General features: G+C 39.7%; 1 protein-coding gene across 1 annotated transcript in view; it reads left to right on the top strand.

Annotated features, from left to right (window-relative positions):
• The window catches only part of LOC124111431 (cysteine--tRNA ligase, cytoplasmic-like), a 283,163-nt gene that overhangs the window by 3,782 nt on the left and 257,498 nt on the right, over nt 1–21,883 (top strand). Inside the window, exon 2 of the mRNA XM_048386259.1 lies at nt 7,573–7,664. Coding sequence (XP_048242216.1) covers nt 7,573–7,664 — 92 coding nt within the window. The remainder of the gene's footprint in view (nt 1–7,572; nt 7,665–21,883) is intronic.

Here is a 21,883-nt window from a genome sequence, read left to right as displayed (position 1 = left end):
GTCCGTCCGTACATCCCACCTGTTTGTTGCCGCGATATCTCAAGAACTAATTGCTGGATTGTCTTCATATTTGGAGCTATGGTGTATATACAGACTCCACAGACTCCAGTCGGTTTGGGTGACCTTGACCCCATTTTCAAGGTCACAGCAGGCAAATCTGCTTTTGGAGTTGGAAAACGGTGTTGCCGCGATATCTCAAGAACTAATCGCAGGTTTGTCTTCATATTTGGAACTATGGTGTATATACAGACACCGCAGACACCAGTCGGTTTTGGTGACCTTGACCCCATTTTCAAGGTCACAGCAGACAAATCTGCTTTTGGAGTTGGAAAACGGTGTTGCCGCGATATCTCAAGAACTAAACACTGGATTGTTTTCATATTTGGAACTATGGTGTATATACAGACTCCACAGACACCAGTCGGTTTTGGTGACCTTGACCCCATTTTCAAGGTCACAGCAGGCAAATCTGCTTTTGGAGTTTGAAAACGGTGTTGCCGCGATATCTCAAGAACTAATCGCAGGATTGTCTTCATATTTGGAACTATGGTGTATATACAGACACCGCAGACACCCATTTTCAAGGTCACAGCAGGCAAATCTGCTTTTGGAGTTGGAAAACGGTGTTGCCGCGATATCTCAAGAACTAATTGCTGGATTGTCTTCATATTTGGTACTATGGTGTATATACAGGCGGGGGACATTTCGTCACTTTGTGACAAATACTTGCTGTAAGCAGCTTTTGTCATGGTGTTGGTGATATGATGTTTATATGGACTTCAACACCTTTCTGAACTTAATTGTGATTTGAAATAATAGCTAACAGTTTAACATGTTTAATATTTAAAATCTCTGGTTTATGAACACCGTCGGTTCCAAATGAATTTTTTGGCCATTGTATACTCAATTACCCCCTGCAAATCTGAAGACACATTTTATGTAATGACAGCAAAATACAAAAGTTAGTAGTAGTAGACAAACACAACGTCACTCTTGAATGGTATGAGGTCACTCTTGAATACTATGACGTCACTCTGGAATGCTAGGAGGTCATTCCTGAATGCTAGGAGGTCGCTCTGGAATGCCAGGAGGTCACTCTTGAATGCGAGGATGTCACTCCTAAATGCTAGGAGGTCACTCTTGAATGCGAGGATGTCACTCCTGAATGCTAGGAGGTCACTGTTGAATGCTAGGAGGTCAATCTGGAATGCAATGAAGTCACTCCTGAATGCTAGGAGGTCACTCCTGAATGCTAGGAGGTCAATCTGGAATGCAATGAAGTCACTCCTGAATGCTAGGCGGTCACTTCTGAATGCTAGGAGGTCACTCTCGAAAGCGATGTATCAAACAGCCAGTTGGTTGTCCGATCTCATTCTCTCTCCCCCCAACCCACCCCAAGAAAGATGTGGGTATTGTCTTTTTCTCTACTCAATCAAATTTTTAAAGTTGCCAGTACTGAGGACCTCTTCTTCAATGACTGTATATTCACCTCAGCTGTTTCACTGGTCAGTAGTCGGTTGACAAGTTGGTAATTATATATTTACCCTGATATGGAAACACACAATCAGTTAGAGAGCAATATTATAGTCTTGATGATGACAGTGATTGCTCATTGCTTGTGTACTCATCCCAGGAAGTGGCCCAGACACAAAGTCACCATGCATTAGCTGGGCGGACGATGCCATTGAAGGGGGATGGGGAAGGCAGGATATATGTCAATCACTACAACTATATTTTACTGCTAATGTGTTGGATATTTGTCATGTTTATATTAGAGCAGAATAAAGGAGTGGAATAAAAATAAATGGAGTGATGAAGGTAGGGTTAACAGTGATGAAAGGTGGGATACTGGAGTGATATAATGTGGGATAACAGTGATGACAGGTGGGATACTGGAGTGATGAAGGGTGGGATGACAGTGATGACAGGTGGGATAACAGTGATGATAGGTGAGATACAGGAGTGATAAAAGGGTGGGATGACAGTGATGAAGGGTGGAATAAAGGAGTGAAGGGTTGGATAACAGTGATGAAGGGTGAGATAATAGTGATGAAGGGTGAGATAATAGTGATGACAGATAGGATACTGGAGTGATGAAGGTTGGGATGACAGTGATGAAAGGTGGGATAACAGTGATGATAGGTGAGATACAGGAGTGATGAAGGGTGGAATAAAGGAGTGATGAGATATGGATTACTGGAGTGATGACAGGTGGGATACTGGAATGAAGAATGAAGGGGTAATAGTGATGACAGGTTAACAACAGCGATGACAGGTGGGAGATTGGAGTGATGAAGGGTGAGATGATAGTGATGACATGATACTGATGACATGTAGTGATGACAGGTGGGATAACAGTGATGACAGGTGGGATACTGGAATGAAGAAGGATGGGGTAATAGTGATGACAGGTGGGATAACAGTGATGACAGGTGGGAGACTGGAGTGATGAAGGGTGAGATAATAGTGATGAAGAGTGGAATAAAGGAGTGATGAAGGGTGAGATAATAGTGATGACAGGTGGGAGACTGGAATGAAGAAGGATGGGGTAATAGTGATGACAGGTGGGATAACAGTGATGACAGGTGGGAAACTGGAGTGATGAAGGGTGAGAAAATAGTGATGAAGAGTGGAATAAAGGAGTGATGAAGGGTGAGATAATAGTGATGACAGGTTGAAAACAGTGATGACAGGTGGGATACTGGAGTGATGAAGGGTTGGATGAATGCTGAGACACTTCTGATAGTGTTAACTTCAGAGTGAAGTGGCAAGCTGTAATTACAAAAGAGACAAGGGGAGGGAGCATCTCATGGGGAGGGAGCATCTTGCCAGGAAGGTACAACATGCTTGAGTTCAGAGAGAACAGTCAACAAACTCCCTGTTTGCACAGGGTTCTGATCATCTAAATACAATAAAGGCACTTCAGTTTTGCTTGCTTGTGTCAAGTGAATCTCACATGGTATAGCCATCCACGGAAGGACATATGCACGTCTATGTACGTCTTTGGGCTGTTTGAGTAACTGATGAGAAAGCTTGTTCATCTTGAATAACTGTAAGACTTAGTAAAGAGCTGCATTAACTCAATGACTATTCATTGTTGGGCAATGTTCACCCTGGAGCAGTACCTATACATGCTGGCAAGAATGACAATGAATGGCTGCATGGTATGGTACATATAAGTTTGTTAGTTTTGAGGGTGTGTATTGATAGGTTAAAAATATGTCCGATTCTGACAGGTTTTGTATGTACTTGATGTATTGCACCATTTGTTGCTCGCTCTGTTAAGATCCTGGCTAGAATTGGTCTTTGGCAACCCATGCTTGTCGTAAGAGGCGACTAACAGGATCGGGTGGTCAGATTTATAGTCCTGCACTATGACTTTATGAAAACAAAACCAATCTAGATTTATATAAGAGAAAGTCTAGCATCTTTCCAGCTCTATTCCACATTAGGAAAATAATTTCAGGAAAATTATTTGTTTTAATTTTAGAATTTAAAAAAAAGATTTCATAGACTATGTTAGTCTTGTCAGATTTACTGGCTTGGTGGATGCATGTAATCATATCCAAGTTATGTAAATCGATACTCACGTCAATCACAGGATTGTCTGGTCCAGACTGGATACCAGTAACATGGTCATATAGCCGGAATATTGCTGAGCATGGCATTAAACAACAAACGAATGAAACAACTTGTAGTTAAGCTGTGGTTAAGCTGTTGGGTGAGCAGTGTTCTAGAAGGCACTACCAATCCCAGATATGAGAGTTTGTTAACCCTAAGTACACTTCAACTTCTGCCTTGTATCTTTTCTTCACTATTTGCTGAACACGTAGTAAATTTTTACAAGAAATTCTTTCCACTTCTCCATGTTTGTTCCTGTGCCAGATAGCTTTCTGTGCCACTAGAATGATGACAGTGATTGTAAGGCTGACTGTGTTTTACTGTCGTCCCAGGAGTCAGTGAGTGGTACTTATGTTCAGGATTTATAGATAAATTGAGGACGAAAACCTACACTACCATTTACACACTGACATGGCTCCTGAAACTACTGGTTAATGGTCTCAACTTTCACTACGAAGATGACATTAATCTGTGAATTAATTCCAGTAATCTGTGACTAAACTCCAGTAATCTGTGATAAAACTCCAGTACACTGGTTGATGGTAAGCTTGAGTTGAATCCTTGATACTGACAATATCCAGGTGAGATTGAGTTGAATCCTTGATACGGACAATATCCAGGTGAGATTGAGTTGAATCCTTGATACGGACAATATCCAGGTGGACATGAGTTGAATCCTTGACACTGACAATATCCAGGTGGGATTGAGTTGAATCCTTGATACGGACAATATCCAGGTGAGTTTGAGTTGAATCCTTGATACGGACAATATCCAGGTGGACATGAGTTGAATCCTTGACACTGACAATATCCAGGTGGGATTGAGTTGAATCCTTGATACGGACAATATCCAGGTGGGATTGAGTTGAATCCTTGATACGGACAATATCCAGGTGGACATGAGTTGAATCCTTGACACTGACAATATCCAGGTGGGATTGAGTTGAATCCTTGTCACGGACAATATCCAAGTGAAATTGAGTTGAATTCTTGACACTGACAATATCCAGGTGGGATTGAGTTGAATCCTTGTCACGGACAATATCCAAGTGAAATTGAGTTGAATCCTTGACACTGACAATATCCAAGTGGACATGAGTTGAATCCTTGTCACGGACAATATCCAGGTGAAATTGAGTTGAATCCTTGTCACGGACAATATCCAGGTGAGATTGAGTTGAATCCTTGACACTGACAATATCCAGGTGAAATTGAGTTGAATCCTTGTCACGGACAATATCCAGGTGGACATGAGTTGAATCCTTGACACTGACAATATCCAGGTGGGATTGAGTTGAATCCTTGTCGCGGACAATATCCAAGTGGACATGAGTTGAATCCTTGTCACGGACAATATCCAGGTGGGATTGAGTTGAATCCTTGTCACGGACAATATCCAAGTGAAATTGAGTTGAATCCTTGACACTGACAATATCCAAGTGGACATGAGTTGAATCCTTGTCACTGACAATATCCAGGTGAGATTGAGTTGAATCCTTGACACTGACAATATCCAGGTGAAATTGAGTTGAATCCTTGTCACGGACAATATCCAGGTGAGATTGAGTTGAATCCTTGTCACGGACAATATCCAGGTGAAATTGAGTTGAATCTTTGACACTGACAATATCCAGGTGGACATGAGTTGAATCCTTGACACTGACAATATCCAGGTGGGATTGAGTTGAATCCTTGTCACGGACAATATCCAGGTGAGATTGAGTTGAATCCTTGACACTGACAATATCCAAGTGAGATTGAGTTGAATCCTTGTCACGGACAATATCCAGGTGAGATTGAGTTGAATCCTTGACACTGACAATATCCAAGTGAGATTGAGTTGAATCCTTGACACTGACAATATCCAGGTGAGATTGAGTTGAATCCTTGACACTGACAATATCCAGGTGAGATTGAGTTGAATCCTTGACACTGACAATATCCAGGTGAAATTGAGTTGAATCCTTGTCACGGACAATATCCAGGTGAGATTGAGTTGAATCCTTGTCACGGACAATATCCAGGTGAAATTGAGTTGAATCTTTGACACTGACAATATCCAGGTGGACATGAGTTGAATCCTTGACACTGACAATATCCAGGTGGGATTGAGTTGAATCCTTGTCACGGACAATATCCAGGTGAGATTGAGTTGAATCCTTGACACTGACAATATCCAGGTGAGATTGAGTTGAATCCTTGTCACGGACAATATCCAGGTGAGATTGAGTTGAATCCTTGACACTGACAATATCCAAGTGAGATTGAGTTGAATCCTTGACACTGACAATATCCAGGTGAGATTGAGTTGAATCCTTGACACTGACAATATCCAGGTGAGATTGAGTTGAATCCTTGACACTGACAATGTCCAGGTGGGATTGAGTTGAATCCTTGTCACTGACAATATCCAAGTGAAATTGAGTTGAATCCTTGACACTGACAATATCCAAGTGGACATGAGTTGAATCCTTGTCACGGACAATATCCAGGTGAGATTGAGTTGAATCCTTGACACTGACAATATCCAGGTGAAATTGAGTTGAATCCTTGATACAGACAATATCCAGGTGGACATGAGTTGAATCCTTGACACTGACAATATCCAGGTGAGATTGAGTTGAATCCTTTACACTGACAATATCCAGGTGAAATTGAGTTGAATCCTTGACACTGACAATATCCAGGTGGGATTGAGTTGAATCCTTGACACTGACAATATCCAGGTGGGATTGAGTTGAATCCTTGACATGGACAATATCCAGGTGAGATTGAGTTGAATCCTTGACACTGACAATATCCAGGTGAGATTGAGTTGAATCCTTGACACTGACAATATCCAGGTGGACATGAGTTGAATCCTTGACACTGACAATATCCAGGTGAGATTGAGTTGAATCCTTGATACGGACAATATCCAGGTGAAATTGAGTTGAATCCTTGTCGCGGACAATATCCAGGTGGACATGAGTTGAATCCTTGTCGCGGACAATATCCAGGTGAGATTGAGTTGAATCCTTGACACTGACAATATCCAGGTGAGATTGAGTTGAATCCTTGTCACGGACAATATCCAGGTGAGATTGAGTTGAATCCTTGACACTGACAATATCCAAGTGAGATTGAGTTGAATCCTTGACACTGACGATATCCAGGTGAGATTGAGTTGAATCCTTGACACTGACAATATCCAAGTGAGATTGAGTTGAATCCTTGACACTGACAATATCCAGGTGAGATTGAGTTGAATCCTTGACACTGACAATATCCAGGTGAGATTGAGTTGAATCCTTGACACTGACAATTTCCAGGTGAGATTGAGTTGAATCCTTGACACTGACAATATCCAGGTGAGATTGAGTTGAATCCTTGACACTGACAATATCCAGGTGGACATGAGTTGAATCCTTGACACTGACAATATCCAGGTGAGATTGAGTTGAATCCTTGACACTGACAATATCCAGGTGAGATTGAGTTGAATCTTTGACACTGACAATATCCAGGTGAGATTGAGTTGAATCCTTGACACTGACAATATCAAGGTGGGATTGAGTTGAATCCTTGACACTGACAATATCCAGGTGAGATTGAGTTGAATCCTTGACACTGACAATATCCAGGTGAGATTGAGTTGAATCCTTGACACTGACAATATCCAGGTGAGATTGAGTTGAATCCTTGACACTGACAATATCCAGGTGAGATTGAGTTGAATCCTTGACACTGACAATATCCAGGTGAGATTGAGTTGAATCCTTGACACTGACAATATCCAGGTGAGATTGAGTTGAATCCTTGACACTGACAATATCCAGGTGGACATGAGCTGAATCCTTGACACTGACAATATCCAGGTGCGCAACAGACATGACTTTCTTGCAGCAGTGAACATGAAGTAAGGACATTGAAATACTGGTCGACTATTATTATTTGTAAACTCTGTTTCAGGAAAAATGAAGAGAGCGCAGCCCTCCTGGGAGGCTCCCGCTGTTGAGAAGGAATCGAAGCTCAAGTTGTACAACAGCCTGACTCGACAAAAGGTAGGTGGCCCTCTCATCAACACCACACCCAGTCCCACTAACGTCTGGTTCTACCAGGTTGTTTCCTGGTTTGCCTGCTCCAAGGCCACAGCTGGGACATAACTGGGTGTTTCAGCCATTAAATTTAACTAGAACTCTAGGCCTTGGTTAGGATGATTGCTGAAACCATTTTATCTATGTTATCTTTCTGAAAAGGATTATTGTCTAATTTTAAAATTTGGGTGGGGGGGCATTAGAATTGGCTTTTGGCCAATAATTATACATGGCAATTTTGAACCACAGTTTGGGAATTTATTGCCTAGATTTATTGTTGATTATTAAAGTCAGAGAATGCCAAGGTCTTTCCCTGTCTTTTATCCTGATTCCTTGCTACACTTGGGATGTGTTTGGGACAACTGACCAGGGAATACTTCAGGGTTATACCATATACATAGACGGTACACTGTCGGTTATCTCACTGGTTAGTTATACCACTTCTAGAAAGCTGTTATATACTGTAAATCTTGAAATTAGTGCAAATTTGAATAAAAGGCGAGTGGTATTTGCTTGCATTAATTAACTTTGCATTTATGTCTCCAAATGACTATCAACAATAAGACGGCCTCACTGCACGGTGGAAATACCGATATTAAAACACAAACACAGTTTATTGAGCAGCAGATGCAAAAGTATATAACGATGTCATTCAAAGAATAGGAATGACACAATGGGGATCTGGTGAGATATCGCTGCTTGCGTCAAGAGTTCTACCCACTCGTGTCAAGCTTTTTGACACCTTCTCCGCATATGAATCCGTGAACTGTTGGCTGAATTATTTTATTGCCTTTGAACTTCCTTTATGCCAGTCAGCAGAGTAAACATTTAATCTGGGTATTGTTTTTAGGAAGACACTGTTTATTATTTTTACTGAAGTGCTCTACTCAGCGCCGCTGCTGATAAGTGGTGCTATTTGCTGTTTGATTGGATTACGGTAAGGATATGTATCATTCCACTGGGGATAGGATGGGGGGTGTCGCATTGATATTGAGTCACATTTTTGGCTTGAGGTTAGCAGTCGTATTAATTTGGAGATGCATTAATTTCCAGATTTACAGTATACCACTCATCATCCTCATAAACTATTGTTGTTCCGATGGTTACAGTCATGTGATTGTATACAATGTAGCAATAAACCTGGTGGCTGCTACTCCTTGGTAGCACTTTGGTTCACAAGTCTGTGAACAATGTGATGGGATACTGAGAGCTCAAGGAGGCAATTCGTGGATACCCTGTGTGGATACCTTATTTGGATACCAATTAACCTTGATGGATACCACAGGATAACAGCGGTGTCACCTCATGTGGAGCAGTATGTCACCCAGGACTATTTTTAGATAGAGGTATTGATCATCGATAGAACAAATATTCAAAGTTTGATGTCTTTATGGATCTGCATGAAACTGCAAAAATCATGTGTTGTTTTTCAACATTAGTTTGTGCCAAATTTTAACTTTCACTGTTGTTTCAGCTTATAAACATTATTTGTACAGTTCTCATATTTTGATTAAACATAGTTTGAGACAAGCCATTAAGTTTTTTAATAGTTAATAGTGTGGACATGATGAAGCTATAAAAATAAAAATAGTGATGAAACTGTATGAAAGAATACAATTATATTCCTCTTAAAAGAAGTCACAGAACACCTGATTCTTTCATATTACTAAAGTAAAAAAATACTTGCCGTAAAAGGCGACTATGCTTGTCGTAAAAGGCGACTAACGGGATCAGGTGGTCAGGCTCGCTGACTTGGTTGATACATGTCATCGATCCCAATTGCGTGGACCGATGCTTATGATGTCAATCACTGGATTGTCTGGTCCAGACTCAATTATTTACAGACCACAGTCACATAGCTGGAATATTGCTAAGTGCGGCGTTGAACAACAAACAAACAATAAAGTTAAAAAAAGTTAACCCTAAAAATATGGAAGAATCAGTGTTCTTTAACTTCTTTGGAGTAGTATTATATCACAGTTGCTTTTACGATACTGTTTCTAATTATGTTTAGGTTATCTATATTATCTATATGATACGGAACAACATTGAACCAAGTATGACAGTGGAGTTATCTCCCTTACATTACTCTTCATCTGTCAAGTAACATACATTGCTTGTTTCAGTTTTAAGATATCAATGGCTATGTCATGCCATGTCGTTGTTGTATTCATCACATTGAGCAGTTTCCCTTTAATTTGAATTAATAAGTCCCTTTCAAGATTATTCTGAAATAAAGCATCTGTATTAAATGCCATATACAATTGTTCGGGATCACTGTAAATATGGAACTGTATTGTCATTGGGTAGTTATGTAGACTATCTAAAGAAGTTAGGACCACCCGATTATTTCATATTACTGTAGTTAATTTGTCATGGATTTCATATTAGGAAAAGGGTTTGTGTTCTTTATCAATTGGTTTCATCTTTGTACCCATTCATACTGTTTCATCATCATGTAAACTGTCACCAGTTTGAGTACCAGTGGAAAGTAGGTAGTTTTATGAAATTTTGATATAGATCACTGGTTACAAGAAATAATTCAATTGTTGATGGAAAAATATTCAATAGTGAATGAGAACATAAACATCATTAGAGTTTTTTTCTCTGAGTATCCATATAACACTTATGTATGTTATGGAAAATGTGGAAATGTTTGAAAGCAGCTGGTGTGGAACCCTTTTCTGACTTTGTATTTTTACAATATTTTATTAACAGACTATCTCAATTAAATGATTGGAAAATAATTGATCACAGATTTAATTTTAACATGTGTAATGATGAAGTATTTTCTTGGAGCTAAAATCAACATGATCAACATGAAGATTGATGAATTTGAAGAAATTGATGGAGCACTAGTCATAGGTGAACATTGATGATACTGATTTAGAAATGTTTGGAAATGGATTTAATTTTTTGTGTTAAAGCATCTGTTTGTTGTGCTGAGGACCTGAAGACCTGTTTCAGTTTCTCACATGGATTGCCCGCCCCTGGTGTCTCTCTCTCTCTCTCTCTCTCTCTCTCTCTCTCTCTCTCTCTCTCTCTCTCTCTACACATATACCTTACGTATAAACAGAATTAAAATTTTCAATGAATGATACCATGAAGATAAATAAATAATGTTTTATTTGCTATTTAATCTTTATGTATGTCAGAAAAAAAGCTTCAACTTTTGTTTTGCATTTAACTTTGATTTTATTGGACATTACATAATGATTGACAAGTTGCACTAATTATGATATTAAAAAACTCCTGAAATATATTGTGTGAAAGAGGTTTACCATGGAGCAAGATGGGTACATTGCTGCTGATGAAGCATACATTTTACATACTGGCATGGAATATTACCCATTAAGTTTTTCTCACCTTACAAATGAATATCGGATTCTGATTGGCAAAGACCAATGCTATTATTTTCAAAGTACCCCGCTAACATGAAAGGTATATATTTCTTTCATTCCCTGCTCAAATTGCCGACGGTTGGCATTACATGTGCAATATGCCAACCACAGTTTTGTACCTTGCAAAATTAATTATATAAGACCCTTTTCTCTGGATATTAATGATATTTTCCAAATGAAATAGAACAAGGGTGAATAACTCTTAAGTTGTTTTTTTCTGTTGTTTGTTATTTTTTCGATAAATGTGAAAAATGAACCATGTGGATAAATGCCTAACTGTGGTATTCTGTCTGATTTGGACCGAAGTATGCATAAGACCTACCGTATTCGACTTAATAAGCGCCCAGGGCGCTCTCAAAATTAGAAATAGGGGCCTCTTATTAGAATATTATTTTGGTGAGAAAAATACAGAGTTGAAAGATTGTAAATTTCATGGTTTATACTGACAGCCTGAACTGTTTATATACAACAGATATATTTTTCCAGAATTTGATTGCCCATAATTAAGGATGCACATAACACACGAGTGCGTATTATACACGAATAAATAAGTCTTGTGTACATTGATCAATCGGAAGGGGTGCTAAATGAAATTGTTCACAAGCCAATATATTCGCAAATATCGCCGTGGGTGCTTATTAGAGCGGGGCACTCATTGTGTCGAATATGGTACCTGCAAAATAATTAGGTGCACAGTTACATATATTCTTTGTTAACCAGTCCCTTGAGTGACATGGGTTCATGTACCCTCCATGTTAGTTTGGCTGTTCACGTTAGTTCGGGTTCAGGGAACACTAACACAGAGGGTACATTAACCCTTGTTATGCCTCAAAGTGAGATTGACCAATCAGAGAACAGAACTACTAACCCCATATGAGCCCATATACCATCAGTAAAACTCCAAGAAGGTTGTTGCTGACGTAATATGAAACCGTATACCGTCAGTAACAGCCATTTTGGATTTTCCAACACCCACCTCACATATTTCACATGAAAATTCTGGTACAGAAATTCGTTATTCGACACTGTTTTGTGTTTTAATATCATTAATTGTGATGTGCAAGGTTGTTAATGTGTTTTTGGATCACATGCGTGACTTTTATAAAGGTTATATAAAGTTAAAATTATCAACAAGGTTTGGCCTCTGAGGTTTGAAGAGTAGTCTCCCTTTGACCCTCAAAGTCTTAGGTTGTCCAGTGTTAAGTTTGAGTTTTAATTTTTGACATGACATGTGCGGCAAAGATACCAAATAGTGTAAACTTCTCAGCATAATAAATTTGTTATCGTGTCTTTAGATGCCGTATATTTTTCTGCTGACCTCATATGACACCGTATAGGGCAACTAAAGACACTATAACTAATAATATACCATAAGTTAAAATCCAAGATGGTTGTTACTGATCTCATATTAGACTGTATACTGTCAGTAACAGCCATCTTGGATTTTCCAACACCCACTTCACATATTTAAATTGTATTTAAAATTCTGGTACAGAAATTCGTTATTCGACACTGTTTTGTATTTTTATGTCATTAATTGTGATGTGCAAGGACATTAATCTATTTTTTTATCATGTTTGTGACTTTATTGATAAAGATTACTGTTAAAATTGTCAACAAGGTTTGGCCTCTAAGGTTTGAAGAGTTGTCTCCCTTTGACTCTAAACGTCAACAGTTGTAAGTGTCATTTTTTCATTTTGACATGACGTGTGATATGAATGCCAGATAGTGGAAACCTTTTGGCATAATAAATTTGTTATGGCGTCTTTAGTTGCCATGTACGGAGTCATATTAGGTTAGCAGAAAAAATATTATTCTGCTAACCTAATATGACACCATATACGGCAACTAAAGACACCATATCTAACAATGTGCCCCTCGAGACTTGTGGACAGCTTATAATCTATTAGGGAGGCAGATTAGGTAAGCCCTGCAATGGAGAACTAGATATAAGAGAGTAGTAATTGGACCTCCTTTTAGATGATGCCTGTGTTTTCACCAAGGCTTTGTTATTCTATTGGAAGATTAATGATAGTTGTTTGAAAACGGCAAAATAAATCTCAAACTCATCCAAGTTATCTCCCTTTGGACAGTGGTCAAATGAAATTGGTGAAAGGTGTATCCACAGGAGTTATCTCCCCTGGACTACATCCAGCCTGGTTTTAATGAAGCCGACGTCATTAAGGCACAATAATCAATATCAAGAATAAATCATCAGGGCGATTATCACCGGCCAGCTGATGTCGTCAGTGGGGGTTTTGGGGGATGCTGTAAGGAGGGAGGGGGGGGGGGAAGAGAGAGAGAGACTTTCATAGCTTGACAGTTGTCACCCTAATGGATTGAATATTAGCAGTAGGCGTCACTCTCAGAGTTCTTGTTGTCATTGTACATACCAATATTAGAACAAGTAATAAAACAAATATTTTCTGGGACAAATCGAGATACAGGAGGCATTTTTAAGAGTCTGTATGTTTTTTCATTGAACGTTTTATCACATTTTTTTGTTTTTGTACATGATGTTATATATGGCTTTTTATTGTGAAACGTGCTCAATACTCGTGATGGGCGATACAAGTAAACATTTCGGAATGAGGAGATGCTTTTCCTGATATATCAGTTTTATAGATTTTTCGCAGACCCTCTGTTGCCATACTGGGAGACATGCCCACAGAGCAGTGATTAGGATGATGTTGAAGTCTTTTGGTGAACATTATCTGACTCCAAATACATGGCAAAAAAACTTTTTACATTAAGATCAACATTTCTTTCAATATATAGGCAATCTCACCACCGTGTCTTTTGATATCAAATATATCTATCAACACAAGTCGATAAAAAGTTTGTAACTCCGCGTCTTGCAGAGGAGTTTTAAACTTTTATTGACGTGTGGACAGAGATATAGACAACGAGCTCTTTGTATGTGATGCTGGAAAAAATTGTGCTGTTTTCTACCCATTAATCATGAACAGTACTTGTATGCAAATAGATGAGGTGACCACATTTTTTATTTTGTTGTGTTGATCTTTTGCTTACAGGAAAATCTATAGTCTGATTGATGCTCATGTAGACGAACTTGTTCCTGAGATGAAAGTCGAAGCCCATTGTGCATCTTTGTTTGTGCAGCATCTTTCTTGCCTAGTGGGTGAGTGGGTGGGTGGGTGGGTGAGTGAGTGAGTGAGTGGGTGGGTGAGTGAGTGAGTGAGTGAGTGAGTGAGTGGGTGGGTGGGTGGGTGAGTGGGTGGGTGAGTGAGTGGGTGGGTGAGTGGGTGGGTGGGTGGGTGAGTGAGTGGGTGTGAGTGAGTGTGAGTGGGTGGGTGAGTGAGTGAGTGGGTGTGTGAGTGAGTGGGTGGGTGAGTGAGTGTGAGTGAGTGTGAGTGGGTGGGTGTGGGTGAGTGAGTGAGTGTGAGTGAGTGGGTGGGTGAGTGAGTGAGTGAGTGAGTGGGTGGGTGGGTGGGTGGGTGTGTGTGTGAGTGAGTGAGTGGTGTGTGGTGTGTGAGTGAGTGAGTGGGTGTGAGTGAGTGGGTGGGTGTGGGTGAGTGCGTGGGTGGCCGGGTGAGTGAGTGAGTGGGTGAGTGAGTGAGTAAGTTGGGTTTAATGCCATTTTTAGCAGTATTCCAGTAATAATGCAGTGTGTCAGCTTAATGCTGAGAAAATCCTGAAGTGATACAGGTCTCTGATGTTTACCACTTGAAACCCACGAGCATGGGTATGGTGCTGGCAAACCTAGAGGCTTCGGTTCCGAAGTACATGTTGCCCGTTGTGGTGTCACTTTGGACAGGTGACTTTGTTCGAAATAGGCCTCTGCTCACCCAGCACTGAATGGTTACCCGGTAGGATGAGATGGGTGGTGTGACAGCTAATCTTCTAGTGCCTCACAGGCAGCATGGGTTGTATATTCCCCAGGGAGCTGAGAATGAAATTGAGTGCACACTGATCCATTGATTGGGGTAATGATAATGTGGCACTTTAAACATGTCTGTCCCTGTGGTGGTATGGACGTACAACGCAACGTAAATGGCCATATGGGACCACCTCTGTGGTCTAGTGGTAGAGCGTCTGCCTGGAGAGTGGAAGGTCGTGGTTTGATCCACGCATCATACCAAAAGACATTAACAGGTGATACTTTTTGTTACCCTGCCTTGCATTCGGCATTGTGAGGCTAAAACATGGACTGTTCAGCTCAGAGTCAGTATACTGTGTCTGCGAGGGGCATTCATGTTAAACTGAGCATGGTATTTCATAGGGGTAGCACTATAAAGTCAGCATCAGTCTGGACTAGTACAAGCAGACATACACATACACGTGCATACATGTCACTATTTAAGTGCAATAATCGTGAACATGATGTTAAACCCCATTTCATCTCACCACCTACATGGCCATATTAACTAGTTTTGTGGGGTTTAAAGCTTTTCTTTGTATTTTTCATGCTTTTGTACCAGGGGGCAAGGCTGGCTCGATCTAAGGCGCCGCGATTCACTGTGCAGAGTTGCGTTCCTTAGGTGCGCATGAAATCTGTGATTGTGGGTTTGAATCCCGGGTTCGCCTCGATTATTATTTTAGGTTTGTCAGCACCATACCCATGCTTGTGGGTTTCACCAAAGTGGTAAACATCTGAGACCTGCATCTCTTCGGGCTTTCCTCACACATTAAACTGACTTGCCGTAATGTAACTGGAATACTGTTAAAGGCAGCGTTAAACCCCACTTGCTCGCTCGCCCGCCCACCCACTGACCATATTAGGGATTAGCATTTAAATGATTGTTTGTTTGTTTAACGCTGCACTAAGCAATATTCCAGCTATATGACGGCGGTCTATAAATAATCGAGTCTGGACCAGACAATCCAGTGATTGATATCATGAGCATCGATCCATGCAATTGGGATTGATGACATGCATCAACCAAGTCAGCAGGCCTGATCCTGTTAGTAGCCTCTTACGACAAGCATAGTCGCCTTTTACGGCAAGCATGACATTTATGTGAATGTAATTATAAGGTTTGGAACTATGTGGAACTTTAAGATGTGTATCTTTTGGAATACAAAGGTAATTAAGTGGTGTTGACAATGTTATTATATGTAGACACCACAAATAAAGTCATAGCTGACATGGCATTTAGATTAAACATAAAACTATTGAACGTTTGGTTCATATGACAATGTCTTTATGTTTTAATGTTTAGAACATTACAATACGATCATATTTTAGTACTTTATGTATTAATGTATATTTAATTAATGACTACCAGTTTCTCATAGTTATTTTAGTTTTAAACATTAAGCATTATCACTAAACTGATGTTCATATTTAATGCCCATGATAATGGGATATATCTGTATACATGGCTTGTGATGTAGAACAGAGTTGTTGTCTTTCCCACCATCGGCTGTAGTAGGAGTGGGATGTCAAGGATGGCAATACCTGGTGCATAGAAAGTACATCCGTGTTTCATCAATTTTATGATAAGAAAATTATCAGCGATATTTATATTAAAGATTAGGTTTTATGGTACAAGGTTTTAATCATTTTTAACTTGGCTACAGCGACTGATTTGTTCATGTTAGTCCTACATGAAGCTCTAAAGAAAGTCTCCATTATTTGTTTCAATGTCCGGGGGCACGGGTGGCCCAGTCGTTTAAGGTGCCTTGATTCGCTGGGCAGAGTTGCGTCCCTTGGGCGCACGGAAAACCTATGATTGTGGGTTCAAATCCCGGTTCGCCCCCATTATGTTTCTAGGTTTGTCAGCACCATACCCGTGCTCGTGGGTTTCACCGAAGTGGAAAACGTCTGAGACCTGCATCACTTCGGGCTTTCCTCCCACATTAAGCTGACACGCCACGATAGAACTGTAATACTGTTAAAAGCAGCGTTAAACCCAACTCACTCACTCACTCACTCAATGTCCATATTATAGTGTAATTAGATCAAGTTGTTATTTCTGTTAAGGGTTAAGATATAAACACTACTATGTGAACAACAAACAAACAATTACAATCCTGAAATACGATGTTGTTTAAACCAAATGAAGATATATAGAGCATCTCACCCAAATGTCTTTTGATATCAAAAGACACAAGGGTGAGATTTTATTTATTGCAAACATCATTCTTCCAACTTTTTTTAGTTTGTAAACAGTAATAAACAACTTTTTTAGTTTGTAGACAGTAATAAACAGTGTCTTTAGTCTAAAAAGTACTGCCCACAGCTTCAGTAGCAGAGCCATTAGTGATGTCATTTGATTGTGATGTCATGGTAACCAATGATGTCACAATGGTCTGCAAAGCATTGTGATTCAATTTCATTGCAGCGATATCTACAATGTAGATATTGCTTGATCTAACCCAAGCCATATCCTCTGAGGGAGCCAGTTTTGGATGATAATGAATGATACCAGTGGCGAGTGAAGGCGGAATGCATTGGGGACCCTAAGTGATTCATCTTTGCATTAAAAAATAGTTTGTTTCTTTAAGTTAGATAACATTATCTCCCACACAAAGGAAGTTAAAGGACACCCGATTATTTCATATTACTATAGTTATTATCTGTCATGTCATGATTAACTATGGTTACTAAATATGAACGAATCTGGTGTTCTTTGATTTATTTTGAGTGTAATATATAGGACACATGATGCCAAATGGTGCGATCTCTGGATTGCTCTTCTCACAAAGAACAGCTGCGCTCGCTTGCTCGCACGCACTCACTCACTCACTCACTCACTCACTCACTCACTCACTCACTCACTCACTCATATTAGGGATTAACATTTATGTGAATATTATTATAAGGTTTTGAACTATGTTGAACTATGTTGAATATGTGTATTTTTTGGAATACAGAGGTAATTAAACTGTTATACTTTATTTATTAATGCATATTTATGACTACCAATTTCTAATAGTTATTTTAGTTTTAAACATTAAGCATTATCACTAAACTGATGTTCATATTTAATGCCCATGATAATGGGATATATCTGTATACATGGCTTGTGATGTAGAACAGAGTTGTTGGCTTTCCCACCATCGGCTGTAGTAGGAGTGGGATGTCAAGGATGGCAATACCTGGTGCATAGAAAGTACATCCGTGTTTCATCAATTTTATGATAAGATTATTATCAGCGATATTTATATTAAAGATTATGTTTTATGGTACAAGGTTTTAATCTGATTATCTATTTTAAACTAAGACATGGCTGCAGCGATCTTCAAATGGTGCAATCTCTGGTTTGTTCATCTCACAAAGAACAGCTGCATTATTGTCGACATAACATTTAAGGAGCACTCACTCACTCACTCACTCACTCACTCATGATACACAAGATGACTGCATGCAGAATTCCTTGCATAATTTTGTTAAATATGTCATGAAAATGAGTAAGTATTTTCTTTAAAGCAACAAGTCCCCTAAATCGAAATCTAAGTATGAATGAACATGAACACTTGAACAGTTCTGCATTTACCATGTTGAACTTTGATAATGCAGGAAGTAGGTGGTATTGTGTTAGCACATTTGAGTTTATGACGGAAGGATGTATGACAAAGTAGTTGACCAAGTAGTCTGTCCTACAGTCACACTGAGTCAAATGATATTTCAACATCTTGCGGTTCAAAATGAGAGGAGCATGTGGGCACAACTCTCTCTAAAAGGGCATTCATAAATGGCACACAAAACTTATTGCTATCCTCACAAATATTGGTCTAGTGGTAGAGCGTCCGCCCGGGGAGCAGAAGGTCTGGGGTTCGATCCCCGACCGCGTCATACCAAAAGACGTTAAAAGATGGTACTTGTTGTTACCCTGTCTGGCGCTCGGCATTAAGGGGCTAAAACAAGGACTGGTCGGCTCGGAGTCAGTATACTGTGTCTGAGTGGGGTATTCATGTTAAACTGCAGCATGGTATCTCAGTGGGCTAGCACTATTAATCGGCATCAGTCCGGACTAGTACAAGCAGCCACACAAACACACACACGTACATGCACGTCGCTATATAAGTGCAATAATCTTGGACGCGACGTTAAATCCCATTTCACCTCACCTCACAAATATTGGCTTATCCATTTCATAAATTTTCATAAACTTTTCGTAAGCTTCCATGATTTAGACTGTTAGAGTGTCTCCTTGTCTTCATCAGTGGAGAGTGTGATCCGTCTCTGTCAGAATCAGGAGTGGTGCCCGGAATCAGATCTCCCTTATCAATCATAGTATCCTGCGGAAATCAGGTCTCCACAATGGTCTGCTAGACATGCTAGGCAAATACAGCAAGCGCTACTCTGTACCAGTAAGCAGGTGGACTGAAGGCTGGTGGAAATTATTAAATGTCACCCGCCTTTCACTGTTTACCTTTCACTGTAGCAGAAGGAGAGGACAGAATAACGGAATATCTGTGTCATAAAGTGTAAAAACTTGGTGAAATTGGTTAAAGCTGATGTGTGTCTATCTGGGTGTGATGATTAGGTGTTGCTGGGTCTGTTCCACAAAGTGATTGTAGAACTAAGGCGATCATAACTCCATACTTTAATTAAACAAAGACTTACAACTGTTGTAGCTACAATTGCTTTCTGGAACATGGCCCTGGTCGTGTTGGCTGCTTTAGCAAATTGCACGTCTCAAACCCGGGGAAATATGAGATGTCAATGATAAGGACCGTTGTATCAATTTATAATCATTGAAACAATTCCCCAATTCAAAACCTTACTTGTAAACTTCAAGATGCAATTATTTTTTATAACTGTTCCGTCTGTTTCAATATGTTATCAAGAAGTACCAATTCTCTTTGTGAGATTTTTTACTGCTCATTCAGAGATGAAATTAATGATGGCAGACAGAAGCTCCATCATCAGATGGAAGGTTTAGGATGAATGTGCTGTGTCCTCTGACCAAACCAGAAATCCAGGTCTGATCTAACGAAAGCAATGTCTGAACCATGTAAACATGGACTGTTACATTATGCGTCATCTTATTGATGTTCTTGCCGTGCCTTTCTTGATCTATCATAATATGGTAGGCTAATCTTACGGTTCGACCTAGCTTGACCATCAAGTATTACACCATGTTCTGCAAAAACTCAAAATGGCCCAACAAAATTTATTTATGTGATGTCTGTGACTAAGCATTAAACCAAAACAAGTATTGATTGGGAAATACTTGACTAGTCATGCAAGTCATGTCTACATGATGTTTTTTCCACATCCAAACCTCAGTCCTCTTTAGACAATGATCACAGTGATGTGGGGAATAATAATCAATTTTGTGTTGTCTGAGAGTCACATGGTGTCTGTCCTTCTTCTCTGAACTGTGACATTCCAGTACAGTATTTTTCACATTTTTATGACTTACGCTAAAATTTTCTCCAGTTCTTTATGTTGACTTCAGACCTTAAAACTCTCTCTCCATCGATGTCACTATTAAAATACTTAGTTCAAGTGTGTTGGTGAATGATTTAATAGACTTTCGCTACTATGTCTGTAAGAACTTCCAACAATTGACCCGACTCACACAGACCCTGTATTGCAAGCAGCCAAGCAAAACACTTTCCAATATTTTCTAACATGTTTATTATCTAATCTTTATAGTAATTGCACACATGACAAAGGGACATGACCTATGTTTGGTACACTCATAACAATGATATCGCATTGGAACAAAGATCAACACAGTCCGTTGTCCGCATGTTGCCGCAGACGGAACAATAGCCCAATACTCCTGCAGTTCACTCAGCCTTGAAGCATCGTAATTTTTATTGCACATCTCTCTGCGTGATACGGGTTGTAAATCATTGGCCTCAGGCTCGACCAATCGCAGTGATAAGTTGGTGTGTAAGGTATGTCCGTATACTTGTTCGTATGTCCATATCCAAACACACCATCATTAACAAGGTGTTCAATAATGCATGGTCGCCTGTACTTTGATCAGTGAGGAATGCTGAGTGGAGAGCAGTCGCACGGGAATGATAAACATGCCAAACAGACCTCAGTCAAAACATCACCGAAAAATATGACACTAACATTCTCCTTTTGTCAAACGTGAACCTCGGTTTATCATAGGTTTGGGGGATGTAAAGGTTAGTTTTAGGCAAGCCTGGGCATGGCCATGGTACTGGCCGATTCAGGGTGTTTGATCAGTCAATTAAAGAAAATTGAGAGTTTTACTAAATCTGAATAATTGTCGTTCTTTGGTTGCTGTGATCATCTTTCCAGTCCTTGAGGATTTCCATCGACTATCCCACGTGGCCTTTTTTACCCTTTGTGAGTCGGATGCAGCTTGCAGGGATGTACAGACACAATATGGAATCTAGGAATAGTCAATAACTGGTACTGATATCTGGCAACATGTATTTGTAATGAAATATGAAACATTACCTCTTGACGTTTTGAAAATGGCCAGACTGAAAACATGGCTGTCTGGTATTATATGGACCTGTAGGATATCAGCGTTTAACTACATTGCATGGCTATTTCAACGTACCGGGTTCCACGGCCCATGTGCAGTATTAACCAGTACTAATTTCATTAAAAGGAAATATTAACTGTAGTTCCATATGTAAACTGACTTTATGTCAATAGAACGAACTCTGACATTTTCAGTCCTCTGTTTAGGGAATGTGGTTGGTAATATTCCAGATATACTTTTGTAAAAGTGATTAAAAATTATTTTTGTGATGAGGCTCTCTATGTTTCTCTGTTTTCTATGTGATGGGGCTACTAAATTGTATATCTGATATGGTTACTAAATTGTATCTTAGATGCAGCTTCTAAATTTCATCCCTGATGTGGCTTCTAAATTG

This window comes from Haliotis rufescens, unplaced genomic scaffold (genome assembly GCF_023055435.1).
Source record: "Haliotis rufescens isolate VD_foot unplaced genomic scaffold, xgHalRufe1.0.p SCAF_6, whole genome shotgun sequence".
Taxonomy (NCBI): domain Eukaryota; kingdom Metazoa; phylum Mollusca; class Gastropoda; order Lepetellida; family Haliotidae; genus Haliotis; species Haliotis rufescens.
The sequence above is the reverse complement of the archived record's forward strand: the minus strand, read 5'-3'. Positions and strand labels throughout refer to the sequence as shown.